We start from the raw sequence: 21,740 nt of genomic DNA on the forward strand, positions 1-21,740 counted from the left end.
GAAAACTTTAAAAAATTAACATAGCAAAGCATAATAAAGGTTCATAAAAACTACTTTCTCTCAGTGTGAGAAAGTAATTTTACCGTTTTTACTGTAACCAAGTGTTTAATGTATTTTCTTACAGGAAGGGTATTTGTCCATGAATGGGCTCATCTACGATGGGGAGTATTTAACGAGTACAATAATAAACAGAAATTCTACTTATCTAAGGGAAAAAAGGAAGCAGTAAGGTATGGATATTTTGACCCAACATTTTCCCAAACTATTTTAAGTCACAACTGATTGTTTTCTTGGTCACTTTTAAAATGTCAGTCTTTTGCCTTGTTTTCTTCCATTTTCTCTTCATGCCTCCTGTTTCAGATTTCCACAAAACTACCACTTTTGCTTAGCTTGCAAACACTTCAGTTAGATGAATTCTCTACTTTGAAGTCACAAACGATTTGCCTGTGCATGTGTCCGTGTGTGGGGGGGGGGGGGTGGGGGGGGAACCTATGAGAAACCCACAGGCGCTAGGTTAAGTGGCTCCATCTTCCTGTGTCTGAATCAGTGATATAAACAAAACTAATGGGGCCCTTCAAGTGCCTTGAGGGCAGCATGGTATCTGCGTGGACTTTGTCAGCATGAATGGGCCTGAGAGAGACTGTGGAACTTACCTGAAGGACAATCCAAATATTAAAACAAGACAGAAAACTTCTCCCAGTTTGAATTAAACCCCATGCGATGTCAGTAGAAGGCAAACTGAGCACTTGGGAAGCACCCTAGGCTGTCATGTTTTTATGGGTGAGTTCTTGCAACCAACAGTTTCAGTGAATATAAACTGCTCTAGTACAGACATAAAAGAGACGGAACTTCCCAATTTATTTTAAACAGTTCACACAATTCAGATACTAAAACCTGACAGATGGCATGAAAACGAATTCTGTAGATATAGCTTTCTAAGAAGATTTTAAATAAAAGAACAGCAAGTTACATCTGGCAGAATTAAGGGAATAACAAACACACTAAGGTCAAGTAAAATGTCTTCCAGAAATTCAAAAATACTGCAATATTAGGTGAGTAATTAATATGGTATATTGAGTCAAGAAGAAAAATAAATAATTATTCCAATAGATTTGCAGAAGGAATTTGAAAATCTTGCATCTTTATGCCTGAGTTAGAAAACAATCACCTCTTACAGGTGAGATCATATGCTATTTGTCTTTCACCAACTGGTTTATTTCACTTAGCATAATAGTGTCCACTTCCATCCATGCTGCTGTGAAGGGTAGGAGCTCCTTCTTTCTTTCTGCTGCATAGTATTCCATTGTGTAAATGAACCACAGTTTTTTGATCCATTCATCTGCTGATGGGCACTTAAGCTGCTTCCAGCACTTGGCTATTTTAAGTACTTCTGCTGTGAACATAAGGGTATGTAAGTTCTTTTGAAATGGTGATTTGGGATTTAATTTTTAAAAATAAAGAAAGAAAACAGCCTGTTATTAAAGACTAGGAGTTGGTACAACTCCCCTCTCCACTTCTGCTTTCAGGTCTGCTTGCCTAATGGCTCCTTAAGATGTGCTCAGCTTTGGCTTGGTTACTCTTGATTTGGTACTTGTTTCCAAGAGGAGCTGTACTGGGCTTAGAGCTCAGCCTTGGCTTCCCGTCTCTCCCACAGGGACATTACTGCTCTCCACTTTTCCCTTTCTTCATTGCATTCAAACTGTCAACATGGACCATTTCCATTTTATTCCCCTCATTGTTGTAACAGACACAAGCAAACACTAAGTGCCTCCTAGAGCCATGTGTACATCGTGTTCCAGATTCCTTTAGCTGCTCCCTCTGCACTATATAATCCACAGCCCAGGGTCACTTCCCTAATGTGATCGTACATTGGACTGACCTCTCAAATCTCAGCCAATGGATGCCATACCACACATGGCATTTACCTTTTCCCCTTCTCTTTTCTAAGCTTCTGTATAGTTGGACACTATATCCCCTCAAGAGAAAAGCTAATAAATACATGTTCCTTTCTAGAGATATTCTAGAAATATCTGCATATATAGCATGTTCTTCTTTCCACAGATAACATTAGTAAATGTGGCTAATTACCGTATCCTCTTAAAATGAAGTTTTCTTATAATATAGTAATAATTTATTGCTTATTATCTTCCAACTTAATTTTTTAAGGTCCAGAAGCAATCACAAAATGGTAGTATTGCCCACAATACAGGGTTACTTCCTTAATATGATACAGAACATTAAATGAAAGCCAAGAACCTATATCATATTTAATAGGAAAATACTAGAGACATGTCCAGGAATAACATAAAGATGGCGACGATTAGCACAGTTATCCAACCTTGTTTAGAAAGTTGTAGCCAATGCCATAGCACATGAGACTGGGCAGGTGAAAAAATTAGGGGGGCTATTAGAAAGGAAGAGAAAAAATTGCTTTTACGCATATGATATGTGGTCTACTTAGACAACCCAAGGGAATAAATGGAAATTAACATTGACAGGGGAAGCCAATAAGGTAACCAGATACAACATGAATATTCAGATTGCCTTCCCAAATATTAACAATAACCAGTTTAAAAATATAATGGAAAGAATACTCCATTCAAGGTAGCAATTAAGGGTACAATGAAGTATAAAACCCTAAGAAAGGTAGATGTCATATTTGAAGAAAACTATAAAATCCTTCTAAAGGATTTAAAAGAAAATCAATATAAACTGAACAATTTTCAATTCATGAAAGATTTAAATTCAACCCAAATATATATTTAGGTTTCATAAAACTCTAGTCAAAAGTGTATTCATTCTTACCTCATTTTTAAAATCCCAATTCATCCAATAGATAGCAGCAATGAACACTTTTGAAAAAGAATAGTAATAAAAGGACCTTTTAATTACTGAATTTTAAGTATACACAATTTATCTATATTAAGTAACACAACATGAACTATTTATATAATAATTTACTATTTATATAGTCATTTACTATTTAATACAGTCAGAATTACAGAGCTATGAAGAAAAACAGGATTTCTTAAGATATCAAGACAATTTTTAGTTGTAAGTGGGAAAAATATTATCAGATCTTGTTCCAGTTGGATAGACTCATTACATATAAATATCAAAATCATAATGACAACTAGTAGAATATTAATAAGAATCACACTCTTATATGGTGGCCTTTCTATGCATTCAAGAATTATAAAAAGATATAACTAAAAGAATAAATTTAGCTACATATTAATCTAAAATTTTGCTGCACACAAATCAAACATAAACTAAATAAAAAAGTGAAAATTAGAAAAATTTATTTGCAAAAATTTAAAAAACAGGTTTTTTAAAAGCTTAGTATTGTAGTTCTTTTTTTCTTTCTGCTGCGTAGTATTCCATTGTATATATGTACCATAACTTTTTGATCCAATCATCTACTGGTGGGCATTTAGGTTGCTTCCAACACTTGGCTATTGTAAATTGTGCTGCTATGAACATTGGGGTGCATAGGTGCTTTTGTATTGGCGTTTTGGTATTCTTAGGGTGAAATAAGCCAGGGGGCGAAAGACAAATACCACATGATCTCACCTATAAGTGGAACCTAACCAACAATACAAAGATGCAAGGAAAATAAAACCAGCAACACTGAAAGGAAAAGAAATCAACAGAGACAAGAGGGAAGGGGGGGCGGGGCGGGGAAAAGGAAGGGAAGGGGAAAGTCAAGGAACAGATAGCAAGGACTCATGGACAAAACGAAAGGGGAAGAGCTGAGGGAGGGAAGGAGGGAGGGGGCAAGGGAAAGTGGTGGGGGGTAGGCAGAGACAAATGTATTGAAAAAATAAATTAAAATAAAATTTAAAAAAAAAGCATAGTATTGTAATACATGAAGAACTTTTGAAAACCAGTAGGAAAACAATAACGTCATTATAGAGAAATAGACACAGGAGAAGAATAAATAATTCACAAGAGAAGGAATAAAAATGGCCAATAAACATAAGAACATCCAGACTTACTAGTCATCACAGTGATGCAACTTGGATGAAGATGGGGATCATTTATTACCTGGTAAGTTAGTCGCAGGGGGTGAGAGCTCCCTCCCACCCAAGGTTGTTAGAGACATCATTGGCATGACTCTGGAAAGCAATTCGGTGACACATATCAAATCTCTAAAAAAATTCCTATTTCTTGATCCAGTAATTTCACATTTAAAAATCCATTTTAAGGGAAATGACAGAATAAGCTGTATCAGCAATATATAAAATATTCAAACTTTTGGATATGATCTGGGAACCAATCATGTACCAAACTTGGAAATGGAGTCAAAATTTTATGTGAAATTTTATTTATTCATTGATGTTTTAAAATTTTATTTATTTATTTTTTAGAGGGGAAGGGAGAGAGAAAGAGAGGGAATGAAACCTCCATGTGTGAGAAAAGCATTAATCAGTTGCTGGCATTCAATCCGCTGACCCACACCAGCCAGGGCTGAAATTTCATTTTTAGTACTGACAAGTTGGGGAGGAATCAAATTAAATAAATTAAGCTAAATTTATTTTATAGTATGAAAACATGCAATTACTAAAATCACATTTTGAAAGAATACTATAAATTACAATAATGTATTAAAATTTTAATTATATTAACATACTAAGTTTTTTAAAAGCATGACATAAAGCTACATGTGCCATGTTATGCTGATACATAGAGAAGGAAATCCTTTAACATGTTGATGGTAATTTATTTCTGATTGTGGGACATGATTTTTTTTTCTTTTCTTCTTTATACTTTTTTGTAATTTTCCAAATTTTCTATACTCTTTGTATATTGTTTATATACTAAAAAATAATATGTCAGGAAAAACATTCCATTTGTAATAGCAACAACACTCATAAGTGTATAATATAAAGAAAAAATCTAAAATACCTATGAAAATACAAGAACTATGTAAAAACTGTATGACATAAATTAATTGGGAAAATGCAGGAAATGTCAGCAAGTCTTTTGAGGGAAACAAAAGGGGCCTCTTGATTTTCCAGGAATGAGGAGACTAGATTAGGAGGTGCCTTGGAACTTTGATCCCTGATAATCCTAACAACCACCATAAACAACTTAGCTTTTGTGCTGCAGAGAAACAAATTTTAATACCATTTTGGGGGCCCCCTCAGATACTTTCTGGCAAACAGAAATGACTCTGATGAGAATTAAACAATTTTTCTATTTAAGGATGTATTTGTTTCTTGAACAATGAGAGGAAATCATTCACGGACAAGGTCATCTGAAGAACTCAGACACAGGGTCTAGCCTTTTGAAATGATTACATCACTTAAATATCCAAACTCAATATATTTTCAGATGTTCAAAAGCTATTACTGGTAAATCTAAAGTACAGAAGTGTCAAGGAGGCAGTTGTTTCACCAGAGAATGCAAATTTGACAGAGTAACAGGGCTGTATGAAGAAGGATGTGAGTTTATACCTGATACCTACCAGAGAGAGAAGTCTTCCATAATGTTTTCACAAAGTATTAATTCTGTAAGTATCATTTTTTTTTTCTTAACATTTATGACTTTAAGATTTTATTCCAGATGCTGTAGGGGAGGATCAAATTTTAGGAAATCATCACTGAGCACTGATTCTCTGTGAGACAAGCAGGGAGAACAAATCGGGGACAAAGTCCTACCTTCCCCTTCCACCTTCTTTAAGCCCATTCTTGCTTCTTCCTCCCACTAACTTTTAGTTTAAGTGCTTAGAATTTCTTCAAATATCCTTAAAGGCAGACAAGCAAAAATTTCTTAGTTAAATAAGAAATTTCCCCACAGGGATCAGGTGCTTCTTTTAATTAGTTAATAAGGACATGATTAAGTAGCCTTTAATTTAATTTTCAGAGATCTCCTTCAGCCTGCATATTTACATGTGTTTGTTAAGTGAAATTTTCTATCTTTGTAAGAATGCCAGTGCCCTTAGGGAGTTTGTGACATAGTCTTAATAGCTTTAAATAGTTTTAAAACATTTCTTAATGGTTTTCTGATGACCAACTGGCCATAAGATAAACTTGATAAATTATCACTATTAATGCTAAATATATACATCAGTGGATTTGCACAAACTAAGATTAATGCATAAATTAACTGACTTTAGTGAGGATGCCCCGTATCTTTCAGCCTCTTGTGTGAAATAATGTTTTCTTTTTGGAGTAGGGGGTGGAGTAACTTGCAAGGGCCTGTCAATAACAATGTGGCGCAAGTGCTAAGACGGCTGTGGTTCCCAAGCCCATCCTTCAGACTGACTTTGCAATCCACTTCCAGACTTTTTCAGAAATTTCCAAGAGGCTTCCAGATTATATGTTTTAAATTAATCACACAGTTGATGCACGGTGAAGTTTGAGAACCTCTGCCTGGGATTTTACACAAAAGCTTTTCAGATTCCCTTGCTAGAAAGTGGACATAACATAGAAGCCCTACCAAAATGATCTGAAAAATGCAAAGAAAAAAGTGTATTACAGCTAATGATTATTTTCTAAATTATAGAATCCTAGATATTTTAAATTTTTAATTGAATGATAATACTGTAAAATCACTGACAGGAGGACCTAGATTAAGCATACTTTGTTTGTTATGCCTCCTTTTTAAATCTCCCAAATGCTAGGGATATAAATGCTTAACGAAGGGGGAAAAAACTATCATTTATTGGCTGTGTTAGCATTGGCCCTATAGCATATGTTTTTATGTAATTGTTGCATAGTAACTTGCTATTTTGTAAATTAAAAAACTGATGTGCAGATTGGTTAAGGTTACTCAAAAAACAACAACAAACTTATATTGAGCTTTTATTATGTGTCAGACGCAAGACTAGGTTTAGAGGAAGCAAAATTTAATGAGACAGATTTTTGCCATAGATGGATTTACAGCCCAATAAGTGCACTACAGTGTTAAAAGGGTCTTACTGAAGTAACTACAGGTACTGTGAAGCCACAGGGTTGAGTGGAAATTCTTTGGGGGCAAGGTAAATAATGAGAAAATATTTTGAAAATGAACTTTTGGCTGAAATGTGAAGGTAAAGTTCACAATGCAGAAGACGGAAGAAGAGGATCTCCTTGACAAAATGAAAATCGTGAGCCAAGTCGCCTCACAGAGGCATAAAACAGTCTGGCAAAGCTACAGTGGGGGAAACCAAAGACTTGGAATGCACAGCCAGAGTGAGGATGGGCAGTGAAGCAAGAACGCCTACTATAGAGACTGCTGTTTGCTATGCCAAGTAGTACAGATTGTATTGTGAGACCAATCAAGATCGGCCGCCATAGGGTCTTAAATACAGTAGTGAGAAGGAAGATGCCTCTGGCAGCTGTGGAGTGGACCCGTTGGAGGGGGAGGAAGATGGGAGAGTCAGAGAGGAGGCTACAACAGTCAGGAGGGACCATGAGGGCTTGGATGATGGAGAGTCCGTTGGAGAAGGAGAAAAGATATGAACCAGAAAGACAGTGAAATGTACTGATATTGGTTATTTTGTAGAGGGAAGAAGGTAGGGAAGCTCCTAGTTTCCTGCGTTAGGTGACTGGGTAGATAGTGGTGATGTCAGGCTAGAAATTCATGAGGAGGAGGAGCAGAGTTGGCAGAAAAGTAACGAGTTCCTTTAGGAACATGTGAAGTTTGAGGAGGCTGTGGGACACCCAGCCAGATTTTGGAGAAAGCTGGAATGTTGGGTATTGAAAGTTGGAATGCAAGGTGTTGGTAAGTGACTGGGAAGTAAGGAAGTGAGTGGGGAGTGAAAGGCTGGAGAGAGAAGAGTGTACCAGGAGAGACATGTTGAGATGCAGGTGTCTTGAAGATAGTGGTGATGGCTCAAAATGGCATTATTGAGAAGTAGGAAGGAAGCCAAAAGAAGGTAAATGGTTGCTGTGGAGCCCTAAGGTTTCAACAAGGTTGAAACATGTTTTGACATAGAAATTCTGGATTATGACTCTGATTTGTCTCCAGCAGGGCTCTGCAGTGATTGTGGGATTGAGCTAAGATTATGGATTAGCAAGGCCGACTAGAGAGGAAGGCAAGGGAGTAACACATTTTAAATTAATCCAATTATTACAGATTTTTAACCAGTAGTTTACCATTATCTATATCATTTTATTGACAATTTCAGGTGGTCGAATTCTGCACAGAAAAAAACCACAATAAAGAAGCCCCAAACGAGCAAAACCAAAAGTGCAATCTCCGAAGCACATGGGAAGTGATTCGCGATTCTGAGGACTTTAAGAAAACGAGTCCAATGAGGACACAGCCACCCACACCCACCTTCTCACTGCTGCAGATCGGACAAAGAATTGTGTGCTTAGTCCTTGATAAGTCTGGAAGCATGTCGGTACGTGCAATGAGCCTTGGCCTTCTGGATGCAGATCTCACATTTGCATACAATATAATCTAGGCCACAACTTGGAACTCCTGGGAATAAACACAGCCCAGAGAGTCAGACATTAGTTACAACACTAACACTGCCATTAGAAATGCCTACCGCCACTTTATTCAGCAAACACTCAGCGTCGTCTCATTTGCCAGATTAAATTAGCTTTCAGTTTATGAGCAAAGATCTGGTGAATTACACAGCCTGAACATTCATGTTTTACTGGCAATATGTAGGTTTATAGAGCTATTACTAAAGCATTGAAACAATATTGAACTAAAGCCTGCTCTAGCTTTATCGTTTAGGGCTATTTTTATAAAAGCCCTAAAATTTGACTCCAAAATACCACTAAAAATAAAGAAGAAAACTTCTCCCATAGAAGGATACACCTTGAGTAAGCTTGTTGCCATTCACTCTGTGCTGAGACCACCGCTTCCAAATTCCGTCCAGCCTGTTCTGTTATTGGTCTGACCATCTAAACACAGCCTGACTGCTTTTCTTCTGCTTCTTTGTTCAGATTGGTGACCGCCTTAAACGAATGAATCAAGCAGGCAAACTTTTCCTGCTGCAGACGGTTGAGCAAGGGTCCTGGGTTGGGATGGTGATATTTGACAGCACTGCCTATGTACAAAGTGAACTCACACAGATCAACGGTGGCACAGAAAGGGATGAACTTATCAGAAAGTTACCCACGGTGGCCGCAGGAGGAACATCCATCTGCAGCGGACTTCGAGCAGCATTTACTGTGAGACAAGTTCCCCTACTGTAGTTTGCCAATGTTTACAATTTATGTTTAAGAAATTCCCCCTCTCCAGCATTTCCATACATTGCCTAGTGTCTAGCTGAATTAGACAAGAAGGGTAGAGCAATAGTTCAAATGATACAAAGACAGAGGGCCCCCCAAAGCTATTGTTAATTCATTTATGTGTTTGTGCCTTTCTCTATCAGTGTATTTATGCTCATGTGTGTCTTTTACCTGTGAGGCACTGTGTTGGGTATTAAACCCTGGCTGATGAGGCTCAGTTGGTTGGAGCATCGTTCAGTAGACCGGAAGGTAGAGGGTTCAATTCAGAGTCAGGACACACACCCATTGTGGGTTCAATCCCTGATTGGAGCATGAACCTTGGTGGGGGCGCGTACCCTGGTCAGGGCACCTGTGAGAAGCCAGCCAATCCATGTTTCTTTCTCGCATCGAGGTATCTCTCTCTCTCTGTCTCCCTCCCTCTCCCTGTCTCCAAAAGCAATGAAAAATGTCCTCTGGTGAGGATAAAAAAAAAAAAGAAAAGAAAATACCATGAGGGTCATACCTCCTGTCCCAGAGTTCATAATCTTCTTATTTTAATTGGGGAGATATTGTACTTTAATCATATAGTCACACAAATAAGTGTATACTCATAATCTATAACCAGAGCTATGAAGGAAAGTACCTAGGGATATAAAAGAGTTTCTTGTCTAAGAAAAAAATGAGCTCTGAGTTATAGTTAAACTTTGAGGAAACTTAACACTCCAAATCTCTGGGTATAGAAGGACCTCCCTTTGAGGAAGCAAATGGTTTATTTATTGAAGCAGGAGGCCTTAGGAACTGTAACTGTAATTATACTGGGAGTATATCCAAAGATCCCATCTGACCATCCAATCATGTCATCCCTATACTTAGATATCAATGTCTTGCCATTTTCAATACAATTAAGTATTGATACTCTCTATCTAGTATTTGGGGCCTTCATAATATAGCCCTTACCTACCTTTCCAGGCTTAAGTACCAGGGCCTTTCAGGTGTCCTATGTTTAAGCAAGTTAGATCACCTGGCCTTCAGAGGTTCAGCATCTTTGCCAGGCTCCTCCTCCGTCCTGTGTACCTCCAACCACCCTCATTCTCCAAAGTACCTTCACTGACACCCCCTACTTCTTGACTTCTTTCTTGATCCTTTTAACTGTTTAGACTATCCCTTTCTGAATCCTATGACCTTTCTATTTCAAATTTATACATAAATATATATGTATTTTATATATATAAGCTTACGGCTTCTAGGCTCGTCTCTCTTATTTTCCCATCATGTGCTTCACTCAGACAAAACTGCTTTAGCTGTAAGGCTTGTCTTTTTACCTCCCAGGCTACTGGCACAATATCATTTGTACAGGAGGTTTTCAATAAGTAAAATTGAATTACTTGATTGCACCTGATGCTTAATTGATCTGAGCACAGAATACAATATTCTATATTTATTTAGAGGCTACTTGGCCCATGAAACAAAGAATAGGAAGCTAAAAGAGGCTGGTGGGTCTAAGGTATCAGAATCCCAGCATGCCTCGGGCAGGTCTGCCCTGTGCCTGTTGTGGGCTCCGCACATCAGCGGGCCTTTCCAGATTCCCAAGCAGCAGCAGAAACACTGAGCTCCATGTGGACAATGGACTCAAACACTCCCTCAGATTCAGTCTGCCCTTCTGCCCCTTGAAGGCCACTTCCGTGGAAATGGTCTCTATTATGTACACAATCCTCTGGAAAACCCCTTTGCGAGGTGCTGTGTGCATCTGGGTTCTCTTGCTCTGCCACCCATTCAACCTTTGATTAAAGAAGCAAATGAGGGAGGGAAGCTGACAGTGAAATCACGGATGGGTCCTAAACTCCTGCTGTGCAAAACCCTAAGGGAGATGACTAATGCCAGATGGCCTGGTGATGAGGAGAGGAGATCTGGTTCCGCGTTTTCCACTTGGCTTGGCGAGGGAGCGTAAGGGATACAATTGGAATTTCAATGTTCCTCATGTGGGGTGGGAAGAGCTCGTGGGTAACCTCAGGATAATAAAGTAAAGGGCTTTGGATCCTACCCTGTCCTCAAGATTCCCACTGGTCCTTGCTGGAGAACCCTGGTCAGGTCTGCCCCGGGCTTCTGGTAGTTGTGTCTGCTGATGTGTGGCCACTGTACTTTCCTTGTTCTCTTGGCTTGATCAAGACCCAGTGGCCCTTCCCAGCTAATTCCACCCTGCCTCACTGTTGGAGCAGAGCCCTACTCACACCTACATCCTCATCTAGTCCCCCAGGAAGGCTGCACACCCCTCCGCTTCTATAGCAAGATGACCTATTCTCTTGCCTGCAGCTCTTAACTGAGTTGTCTTTTGCCTCCCCAGTGGTATATGTGGGAATGTCTGCATGGCTTCCAGGACACATAGCTGTGATGGGGAATACAAATTAAGCCCTTTTTCTGGTCTCTGAGACTGTGCAGCTTAGTCAGATCAAGGCCATGGCCGTGGCTGATAGGCTGCTGGGTTCTGAGCTCGTTCACATGGTAACAGTCACAGTTCTGTCCTTCTCCCTTGTGTGGCTGCACCCCTCAGAGTTGAAACAGAGTGAACCAAAGTCTTCTCTGCTCTTTCCTTTCAACCTGCTTAAGACACCTTCCTTTTCTGAGAGTCCAGTTCGGAGAGGGGAGATTACTTGGGCTTGATTGCTCTTTTACCCTGCTTCTGGGTCTTCCTTCCATTCTTTCTAAGGAAAGAGGGGACTCTTGTCTTCCTCTTCTTAAACAGATAACATTATTGCTTTATCTAATCTTCCTTAATATCATAGGGGATATAAAATTTTTAACAATTTATGTATGTTTGGAAATGACCAATCAGGATCAATGCCAGCCATAAACAGTTGGTATGGTCAGACTGGTGAACATTATACAAGCTAAAATCTTCTGTAGGTCTAATATTCACCACATATGATCCCTGCTCAATAAGGATGGTTTCTGCAGGCCCCTGAAGCCCCCGGAAACCTCTGAAGGAAAAATTGTGTGAAGGGAATCTTCTTTCCTGCTTCCCCAGTGCTCCTCACCCCCGGAAGTTCCTGCATCCCACATTATAAAGCCCTGTCTGGGGCCAGTTAACCAAGGCAAAAGACCACATCGAGTCCCATGCACCTTTCTCATTTAAAATGGTATCAGTTCAAAGCAGGGAGATATTTGACCATTCCCAGACACTTCCGTTTATTCTCTCTGGAATTCCTCTTCTTGTTCTCTATAAATGCAGTTTTCACAAACGCTTTGGCTGCCCTGAGTGTGGTAACTCACGCTTTGAATTATGTCCTTAGCTCATCAGGAAGAAATACCCAACGGATGGATCTGAAATTGTGCTACTGACTGATGGGGAGGACTCCACCATAAGCACGTGCTTTAACGAGGTGAAACAGAGTGGAGCCATCATTCACACCGTTGCTCTGGGGCCCGACGCAGCGAAAGAACTAGAGGAGCTCTCTAAAATGACAGGTGAGGAATGACCTGCTGAGTCCCACTGTATTCTCTTTTCCACTAGACTGTGAGCTCCAGCGAACTCGGGAATAGGGGAAAGATAGGATAGGGAGAGATGGGGTAATCTTATTGGCCAAACAACTGCCTTACCCCCAAATAACCATTTTAACCTACTCCACCCATTTATTTTAAGGCCTTGGTTCTAGGATTAGGGCAGCCTGGAGAAGGTGGGACCAGCGTGGCACCCCAGTGAGGACTTGGGACTCTCTTCCCAGATACTTTATAAGGATTGGAAGGGATCTAACAGGTTAGCCAGGAACCACACACTTCCAGCTGGCAGCTGGCCAAAGAGACCCAGGAAAGACAGGTGACAAGCCACCAACTGCCTAACACCATGATACAAATGCTCTGCTGGCACTAGAAAGTACAAGGCATAAAGAAGGGAAGGAGAAGGGTCCAGAAAGATGACATCTGAGTCAGGACTTTTAACAAGGAGTAGCAGGGGTTGAGCAAGGTCCCTTCCACTGCTACACCACGTGGAAGGTCACTCTGAAAATGTAGAATACAATGCACTTTTTCTGTAGAGCATTAATATATTGTGCTCTTAACTCCCTTACACAACAGATGGTTAAAATAGACTCCATGGTGTCCCTGCCTTCTTTAGCAGAAAAAATGGGCACAACTTATTTTTATTTATTTCTTTTACTTAGGGCCAGCATTATGGATATCAATTACTATGCCGAGTTGCTTTCTGAGGCAGAGAACATGACAGGACTGTTTGCTCCTAATATGAGCTGTCTTAGGCTGTGTTTCCTAGAAGCAGAGATTGAAACAGGAGTTTGGGTGCATGTGACTTACAGAGGGAGAGGTGTCAGGAGAAGAGAGGGAGAAAAGAAGGACAGAGCACAGGAAGGAGCTGGGCATGGATCCAACCGGACTTCGAGTCTAGCTGAAGCCTGATCCTGCAGGGGACTCTGGGTCTACATCACAAACTTGGTCCAATTTTAAAGAAGAGGGCTGGCCTTTTGCACCACTGTGTCCATCAGTCAGTGGCTGTGGACTGTCAGGGCAGGGCAGGGCAGAGGTGAGGGGGCCTGTTATTTCTCTAGCTTGCATGTCCGCTTTTGGTAAGGCAAATCTCCAGAAAAGGAGGCAGCTATACGCCATTAGCAGCTGACAGAGCAGCTGAGAAGAGATGCACGTGCCTAGATAAGGGGATTTAGGGAGGACACCAAAAATATTATCAAAATACTTTCCTTAGACTTTGGATGGTGTTAATAGTTTAAAAGTGCTTTCACATCAACTGTCTTAGTTACACCTATTCTAAAATAGCCCAAGACTGCTAGGCTTGGTGTATATCATTTTTTTATTACGTATTGTACTTTTCTATGACAGCTCCTTGTCAGCTGCCACTTGTTGCTTTTGTCATGTGCATAGCTCTTCTGATTTAGGAGAAAATTCAAAAGTCAACCTTGTTAGGATTAGGTCTAAAATAAAAATAAGTCAAAGAGGCTTGGAGTAAGGTTTCATGGATTCTCTCATATGAAAGTGCACAGCCTTTAAAACATGAATTTTATGATATCAGTTTGGGCTTGTTGGAGATTCACGACTGCTTTGCAGATACTTGAAATAGCCATACCAACTGAGATGTTGCTGAAGCTATTATTTAGTAAGATTAAAAATTATTATCAACTTCTGAGTTAACCCAGATACCTATTTGATGCTGATCTATTGAGACTTTAATAACATAATAGAATATTTATTTGGTGCATTCTGCTACCTTAAGAATAGCAAAAAAAAATGTTGCAACTACTTGCTTTCTACAAAACAACTTCTGACAATGTAATTTGCTTCTTAGGAGGTTTACAGACATATGCTTCAGATGAGGCTCAGAACAATGGCCTCATTGATGCTTTTGGGGCCCTTTCGTCAGGAAACGGAGCTATCTCTCAGCGGTCCGTCCAGGTCAGACTTCTTCCTCTTCAATTTTTCATGTTTTTAAATAATTCTTGCAAAAATGTAGAGTTTAATGGTTAAAAGTTTTAAGTTCTACATTCTTCTAGTAGCGAATAAAAATTAAATGGAAGTTTCAGGCTAATATTAAACTATTCCTAAAATGCAACACTACTCATTTAAACAAGGCAATATTTACTTGTTTGGAAAAAGCACTAAGTGACTTCCTCATAAAAATCAGCAACATAAAATATAATGGACCCAAGAACTCTTTTTTAACATCTGTTAACAAGCACCCACAGCAACATAATTGGCTCAGAATTTTCTTCAGAGTAGATCATCTCAATACAAATTTTCTGGGACAAGTGTTCAGGGATTACTTGCTCTATTTTTCCATTACCTCAAATCTCTGATACTGGCCAAGATTTTCATATAATGGATGAAAAGTGCTTTGTACTGTGAAAAGCCCATGCTGTCACTCCAGACAGCTGGCCCTGGGTCTGTCATTAACCCTGTGGCCATGGGTAAAGGACTTCACCCCTCCGGGCCTCAGTTTCTCAGTCAGATATGGGCCAGAGAACTTCTATAAGCCCTTCTGATTCTAAAATTTCCAGAAAACTGAATTTTCTTTCAAAAGTTACAGTACTATTAAAAAATAGGACAAGTATTTTAAAATGCTCTTCTCTAATAGTTGTAAAACATACTCACATGATTTTTAATCCAGAGAGAGTAAACTACCAGTACTCATACCTGTGTAAATTATAACTTTTATTGTGAAAGATTAGATAAGAGTAAAGGAATACATCAAAGCCAAACACCGACAGATTCTAAAACAGCAGACTTATTGGTCTACCGATACAGCATGTATTCAGTCAAAGAAGAAAGCAATTATACTCATTTGGGTTATCTGAGTTCAAATTTGGAAAATTAAACTGGATAGTCTGTTTTGGAAGTGAGAGGAATGTGCCCTAGAAAAGTAAATAAACTGATGAAAGGAAAAGTTCACAATTGGGCAATTTTTGCCCATTGGTTTTATATTTAAGAAACCCAACAGGAAGAGAGAGAGAAAAATAAGTGCGACTCATTTACCTACCTGGCATAAGAATCATATCTAAGAGCTTTTCATTTTCTTCATATCCAAGATCATAATCTCCCCGTGCAACTAGAAGGTCTGGCTCCTTGACCAGGCCGCCCAATCCTCTATTAGATTTCAGTTTAAGGACAATAAATAATTGTCTAGGCCATAATCCTCAAAATTACACTTTCTACAAAAGTCTTACTGGCCCTTCCCCCCCCTCAGTCCCTGCTCCTCAACTCTTCCATTCACCTCCAAACGAGTCAGCCTTGGCCTTGGCCTTATTTCATTTTTCACAGGGGCTAACAATTAGTTATTGCAATTCAAACAATCCATATAGAGGTGAAAATAAGTCTGAGTCACTGCCATTAAGGGTTTACAGTCTAATTAATAAGATGAGTTCTGTATGCCAGTCGGTATAAAGTAAAACTCAATGTGACAATGTCAAAGGACTAACAGAAACAATATTCTGTGGAAGCTCTTAGGAGGAAGAGATTACTCTCAGCTCGTGAGAGAACATCAGAGAAAGCTTCATTGATTAAGTGAGTTTTGTAATGATTTTTGAAGGATAGGTAAGACATAGACAAATGGAGATGAGCATACAGACTTCCAGGAAAAGTGAGAGTATGGTAAAGTCATGAGAATCGTTGGGGAAGTGCTCTGGTTTGGGTCTAGGAATCAGCATCGTGGAAGCTGAAGCTGGAAAGGTAACTTAGAATTAGTTCATAATAGGTGCTAAATACCAAACCAAGGACTTAGGCACTGAGGTTTGGTATTTGTAATGGGACAACTGAAAGTTGGTGGGCAGAATGGAAGAGGCTCTGTAAAGGGAGCTGTATTCTCCAGGAAATAAGGGGCTGTTTTTTCTTAACAGCTTGAGAGTAAGGGATCAACTCTCCAGGACAGACAGTGGCTGAATGGCTCAGTGATTGTGGACAGCACTGTGGGAAACGACACTTTGTTTCTCATCACCTGGACCGCACAGCCTCCCCAGATCCTCCTCTGGGATCCCAGTGGAAATAAACAAGATGGTTTCATTATGGACAAACTCACCAAAGTGGCCTACCTCCAGATCCCAGGCACCGCCGAGGTATGAAATCAGCTTTTTTCCTTCTCACAATTTGGCTAAATAAACTGTTTATAGAAGAATCACAGCTTTTTAAATGTGGGCGGTTGCTAAAAGGAAAGTCAGTATCGAATGAAAGAGAAAACAAATCACTCGGTATTAGAGCAAATCAAGAGAAAGGAAATTGTGTTATTTTCTGCAGGTACTAAAAGGAGAACCTTCAAATTACATAGTAGTCAAGAGGCAACAGGATCCTTGAAGTTTCAGGATCATGAAAACTATTTCCTATACCTCAGGAACCCATTAATTTGACCCTACCCTTGAGAAACCAAGGCAATGATAAGAACAGTTTTCATTTTCACCAACTAGGGTTTTCTTGACAATAAGAGCCACGTAGTTAGTTCACACATACCAACTTTTCACTTGGCTGAGAATATCAAAGACCATCTGACATGCCTCTAACATGCTTGTATCAGATAGGCTTCTCCTATAGGTGGCAGTAAAATCAGTTATGTGCCATGTAGGTACTAACTGGCTGTGTCTCCCCTTGTTTTGGTCAGTTTGGCATTTGGAATTACAGTCTACAATCAAGCTCACAAACCCTGACTTTGACCGTCACCTCCCGCCCATCAAGTGCTACCTTGCCTCCGATTACAGTGACCTCTAAAATGAACAAAGACAAAGGCAAATTCCCTAGCCCTATGGTAGTTTATGCAAAGATTCACCAAGGAGCCTTTCCAATTCTCAGGGCCAGCGTCACAGCCCTGATAGAATCAGAGAATGGAAAAACAGTTTCCTTGGAATTATTGGACAATGGAGCAGGTAAGCACATGAAATTGGGGAATAAATCTCGTTTTTCCACAAAGCAAATAGGGAACAGCAGGAGGGCATGATCTGGTGAGGACACTTAGAAGCAGGAAGTCCAGCACTGGGGGGTCTAGGTTGGGAGAACTTTCTGTTTCCCCCCAATTCTTATATTTCAAAATGTTGGAAAACACAGACAGGGCCTACCTTTAGCCTCTGCAAAGCTACATTGGTAGCTCAAGCTTAACAGCTCAGAAATTCTAGGGAGTTGTCAGAGGGTAGTCCACACTCTCCAAAAGATTAATACCTGTCTTGCATTATGGTTATATATATATACATATATATGTGTATATACATATTCATTTTTATCTTCACCACACACTTTTGAGATATTTTTAGCCCTACATTAAAGCAGCAGAGACAGGTTCAAATACAGTTATATGTGACTCCTGTAGCTATGCAGACTCTCTATTATCTTGTTCCCAAAGTGAAAATCCTGCCCATTATTTTTGTATTTAAGAAATCTAACAGGGAGAAAGAGAATTCTACACTTGTTTTTTAGAAGGAACTTGACTGCTTACTGTAATGCAAGTAATCTTATTAGAACAAATCCCTCAAATGAATTTCCTTCCTAAATCTACCCTGGGAAGAAGTCATGAATTTTGGAAAAATAATCATATAACATTTTTTTTTTTCTCCACAGTAACATACAGCAATTCAATTCAGTGCAACAGATACTTAGTAGTTAAACTGTGCTGTGTGGGATGTAACAGAGACACATGACATGATCTCTGCTTTCAAAAAGAAAGACGACAATTCAGGAGGATAAGGTGTACACCTATTAAACTATACACCCATACACATCACACACACATATACACTTGCAAAAGAAGTAGACCTCATCCTTTACATAGTCAAATCCTAAGCTCTCTTGAAGACAATGCTGGATTCTGTTTGCTTTGAAAAATTTTAACCTACATGTGATTTGGAAATATACAAATGTCCAGTTACATTTAGGATATTCATTAATTCCTTCAATTCCCTCTCAAGGTGCTGATGCTACTAAGGATGATGGTATCTATTCAAGGTATTTTATAGCTTATGACACAAATGGTAGATACAGTGTAAAAGTGCGGGCTCTGGGAGGACTGAACGCAGCCAAGCAGGGGATTACACCCCAGCAAAGTGGAGCCATGTACATACCCGGCTGGATCGAGGATGGTAAGTAATCCATAATAACGTACACCTGACTTGAGTAGAAGGCTTGGGATCAAGAGGAAACTGTTTAGCCCTTGGGGAGAATGGTACAAGATTAAAACAGGGTTTCTCAGCCTTGGCATTATTGACCTTTTGAGCCCCATAATTATTTGTTGTGGGGGTTGTCCTGTGCTTTGTAGGACATTTAGCAGCATTTCTGGCCTCTACTCACTAGAAAACAAAACAGCCCTCACAGGCATAACAGTAAAAAATGCCTCCAGACATCTTTCACTGTCCCCTGGGGGCAAAATAGCTCTCAGTTTAAGATACAGATTGAATGTATCTTTTGATGGCCTTGGTTCAGATTCCAGCCTCCTATCAGATAAATTATTTTAGGTAATCTCTTTGATCCCCACTTTCCGCAGCTATCAAATAGGGATAATCATGGTTAGTACCTCACAGACTGGTTATGGGGAATAAATAGGAACTATACCTAATAAGCTGTTGCTGGTAAACAGTAAATATTCAACAAATGTTTGTTACTACTTTCAATAAATTTTAAATTTTTTTGTAATGAAGCTCTTTCCCCTGACATAGACAGTTCCATAGAATCAAACAATAGCAATTTCGGGCCTACATCAATTCTCCATAAGCCCACCTTCCTTCTTCTCCCTCTCTTCTGCTCAGACCAGGGAGAATAACAGGTGACTCTAATACCAGCTAGCACACTGAGCCCACAGGTAAGCAGGTGGGAGAATTATGCTCCAAGAAACAGGGAGTCCCGCAACACTCAATTATAAACACTTGCCCAGACTGGAGCTGGAATTGGAACCAAGACTGAGTTCTAATGGACTCCAGGACTTGTTTTTCATCAAACCACTCCATCCTGGACAGGTCTTTTTCTAGCCCTGAGGTGTGGTAAGAATAGCTCCTTCAAGAAGCTTTCCACTGTTCTCCTGACTTGGGTATATGCTTAGCAAAGGGAGAATTCTGAGACATACAGTGCCTCTCCTATGAATGTGATCATAGGAAAAAAGGCTTTAAAAGACACCATTGCTTGAAAAGCTCCATCAAATATTGTAGCTTATTTTATCCCCATTTGTCCTTCTTTTTGAGTTAGGGGAAGAAGGTGGCTGTATCTGGCCTGTGCTTAGTGTTTTAATTGCATTATTACGTTTCTTTCTCCTAATCATCCCATTTTACAGATAGAGAAACTGAGGCTAGAGATGTTATTGGTCCACATAACTAATAGTGATAGCACCTGGCTTGGCATTGGGAAGCCATGAGCCTTAATACAGACAGAAACGGTCTCTACTGGTAAATATAATACTAACCCTTAACCTGCTAATGTACCTACTTCATGTTTGCTCAGGACCAAATTAATGGATATGAAGATCAATCTGTCTTTACAGGCAAAAAATTTAAGAGCTGAAGAAGTAGAGCTTATGAGAAAGTCAGTTTGCAACAAAAACTAGGTTTCCATACATTCACTCAGAAAATCAGAAGTCTTTCAACAGCATAAAATTTTAGAACCCCTAACATGGAACATTTCATGAGAAGCTAATAAATCTAACAAAGAGATAAAACACAAACATGGAAAAAGAGTAAAATGCACAAAATAAATAATCAAGGTAATTCTTAAAGGCCCAGGTGATTTATTACCAAATAAATAGAAATGAAATGGAGCCCACAGTATTTTTTAGGTGGAAGAGATTTCTAAGGCATTTGGAGAAGGTTTAAAACAGAAGTAGTGTTTATAACAACCTTGTGGAACGGTACAGTCAGGATAGGCTAAAAGATGGAAAAGGAAACACCTCCAGGACAAATGTCATGAAAATACATTAGGGAAGTTCACTAAATAACTTTGAAATAATGAACTGTGATTCTCTCTTTGCTTTTTTCTCTCTGATGTAAACTGGTTTGGGATTTTTTTTACACCAGACAGTTAAAATGAATTTTGTGTGTGGGAGGAAATATGGGGAAGAGTAGAAAGTGGGTGATCCAATGACAAAACAGAGGGAAGTACAGCCATTTTGTGCAGCTTACTGTGTATTGAGAAATACTCTAATGCAGGTGAAGTAAAATGGAATCCACCAAGACCCGAAATTAATAAGGACGATCTTCAAGGCAAGCAAGTGTGTTTCAGCAGAACATCCTCGGGAGGTTCATTTGTGGCCTCCAATGTCCCACAGGCTCCCATACCTGATCTCTTTCCACCTTGTCAAATCACTGACCTGAAGGCAAAACTCCTAGGGGACAATCTTATTAATCTGACGTGGACGGCTCCTGGGGACGATTATGATCATGGAAGAGGTGAGCTGAATGTGGCGTGGACCCTGGGAGGTTTAGCAGCCAAGCAGAGGAACGGAAGGGAGTGAGGCAGGCAAGCATTTTGTGATGCGTATGGAAGGCACAAGGCAGGAGGGATCTTGAGTGATCTCTGAAATGAAGGGGGTGGGATGAGGACAAAATGGATAAAGGGGGTCAAATATAAGATAACAAAAGGAAACGAGACTTTTGGCGGTGAGCTTGCAATAGGGTATATGATGTTGTACACCTGAAATGTATGTAATGCTATTAATCAATGTTACCTCAATTTTTAAAATTATTTTAAAACAGATTTTTTTAAAAAACAGATTTTAAAATGAGAGACTTAGAATGTGAAAATCTGGCCTACTTTTAGGTATAAGACATTTCAACCAGGAAAAGGCAATCTTTGTTGGTTTTTCCTGAAATTTTGCCAACATGTTAACGCCATTTTCAGCAATGACTCCTGGAAAGTTGAGCCCAAAGCATAGAGATCTATGGAGCTGAACTGTCCTTTGCAGGAAACTGCTCCAGGTCTGGTCTGTCCCCTGCAACATGGGCACCACATGAACACTTGTTAGAGACTTCGAACATCAGGCCCCACCCCAAACCTCCTGAACCAGAATCTGCCTTTTAAGATCTCTGGGTGATTTGTGTGCACGTTAAAGTCTGAGAAGCACTGGTACCAAAATGCCTCTATAAATAATAAAATAATATTTAAAGAACCTCCTCTCTT

General features: G+C 39.5%; 1 protein-coding gene across 1 annotated transcript in view; it reads left to right on the plus strand.

Annotated features, from left to right (window-relative positions):
- The window catches only part of CLCA1 (chloride channel accessory 1), a 30,938-nt gene that overhangs the window by 8,240 nt on the left and 958 nt on the right, over nucleotides 1-21,740 (plus strand). Inside the window, exons 4-13 of the mRNA XM_054566928.1 lie at nucleotides 125-230; nucleotides 5,338-5,515; nucleotides 8,117-8,335; nucleotides 8,892-9,119; nucleotides 12,446-12,620; nucleotides 14,461-14,567; nucleotides 16,505-16,720; nucleotides 17,257-17,518; nucleotides 18,551-18,721; nucleotides 20,771-21,010. Of these exons, the coding sequence (XP_054422903.1) occupies nucleotides 125-230; nucleotides 5,338-5,515; nucleotides 8,117-8,335; nucleotides 8,892-9,119; nucleotides 12,446-12,620; nucleotides 14,461-14,567; nucleotides 16,505-16,720; nucleotides 17,257-17,518; nucleotides 18,551-18,721; nucleotides 20,771-21,010 (1,902 nt within the window). The remainder of the gene's footprint in view (nucleotides 1-124; nucleotides 231-5,337; nucleotides 5,516-8,116; nucleotides 8,336-8,891; nucleotides 9,120-12,445; nucleotides 12,621-14,460; nucleotides 14,568-16,504; nucleotides 16,721-17,256; nucleotides 17,519-18,550; nucleotides 18,722-20,770; nucleotides 21,011-21,740) is intronic.

Source organism: Pteronotus mesoamericanus, unplaced genomic scaffold (genome assembly GCF_021234165.1).
Source record: "Pteronotus mesoamericanus isolate MK-2021 breed Mesoamerican mustached bat unplaced genomic scaffold, CSHL_Meso_final contig_181, whole genome shotgun sequence".
Taxonomy (NCBI): Eukaryota; Metazoa; Chordata; class Mammalia; order Chiroptera; family Mormoopidae; genus Pteronotus; species Pteronotus mesoamericanus.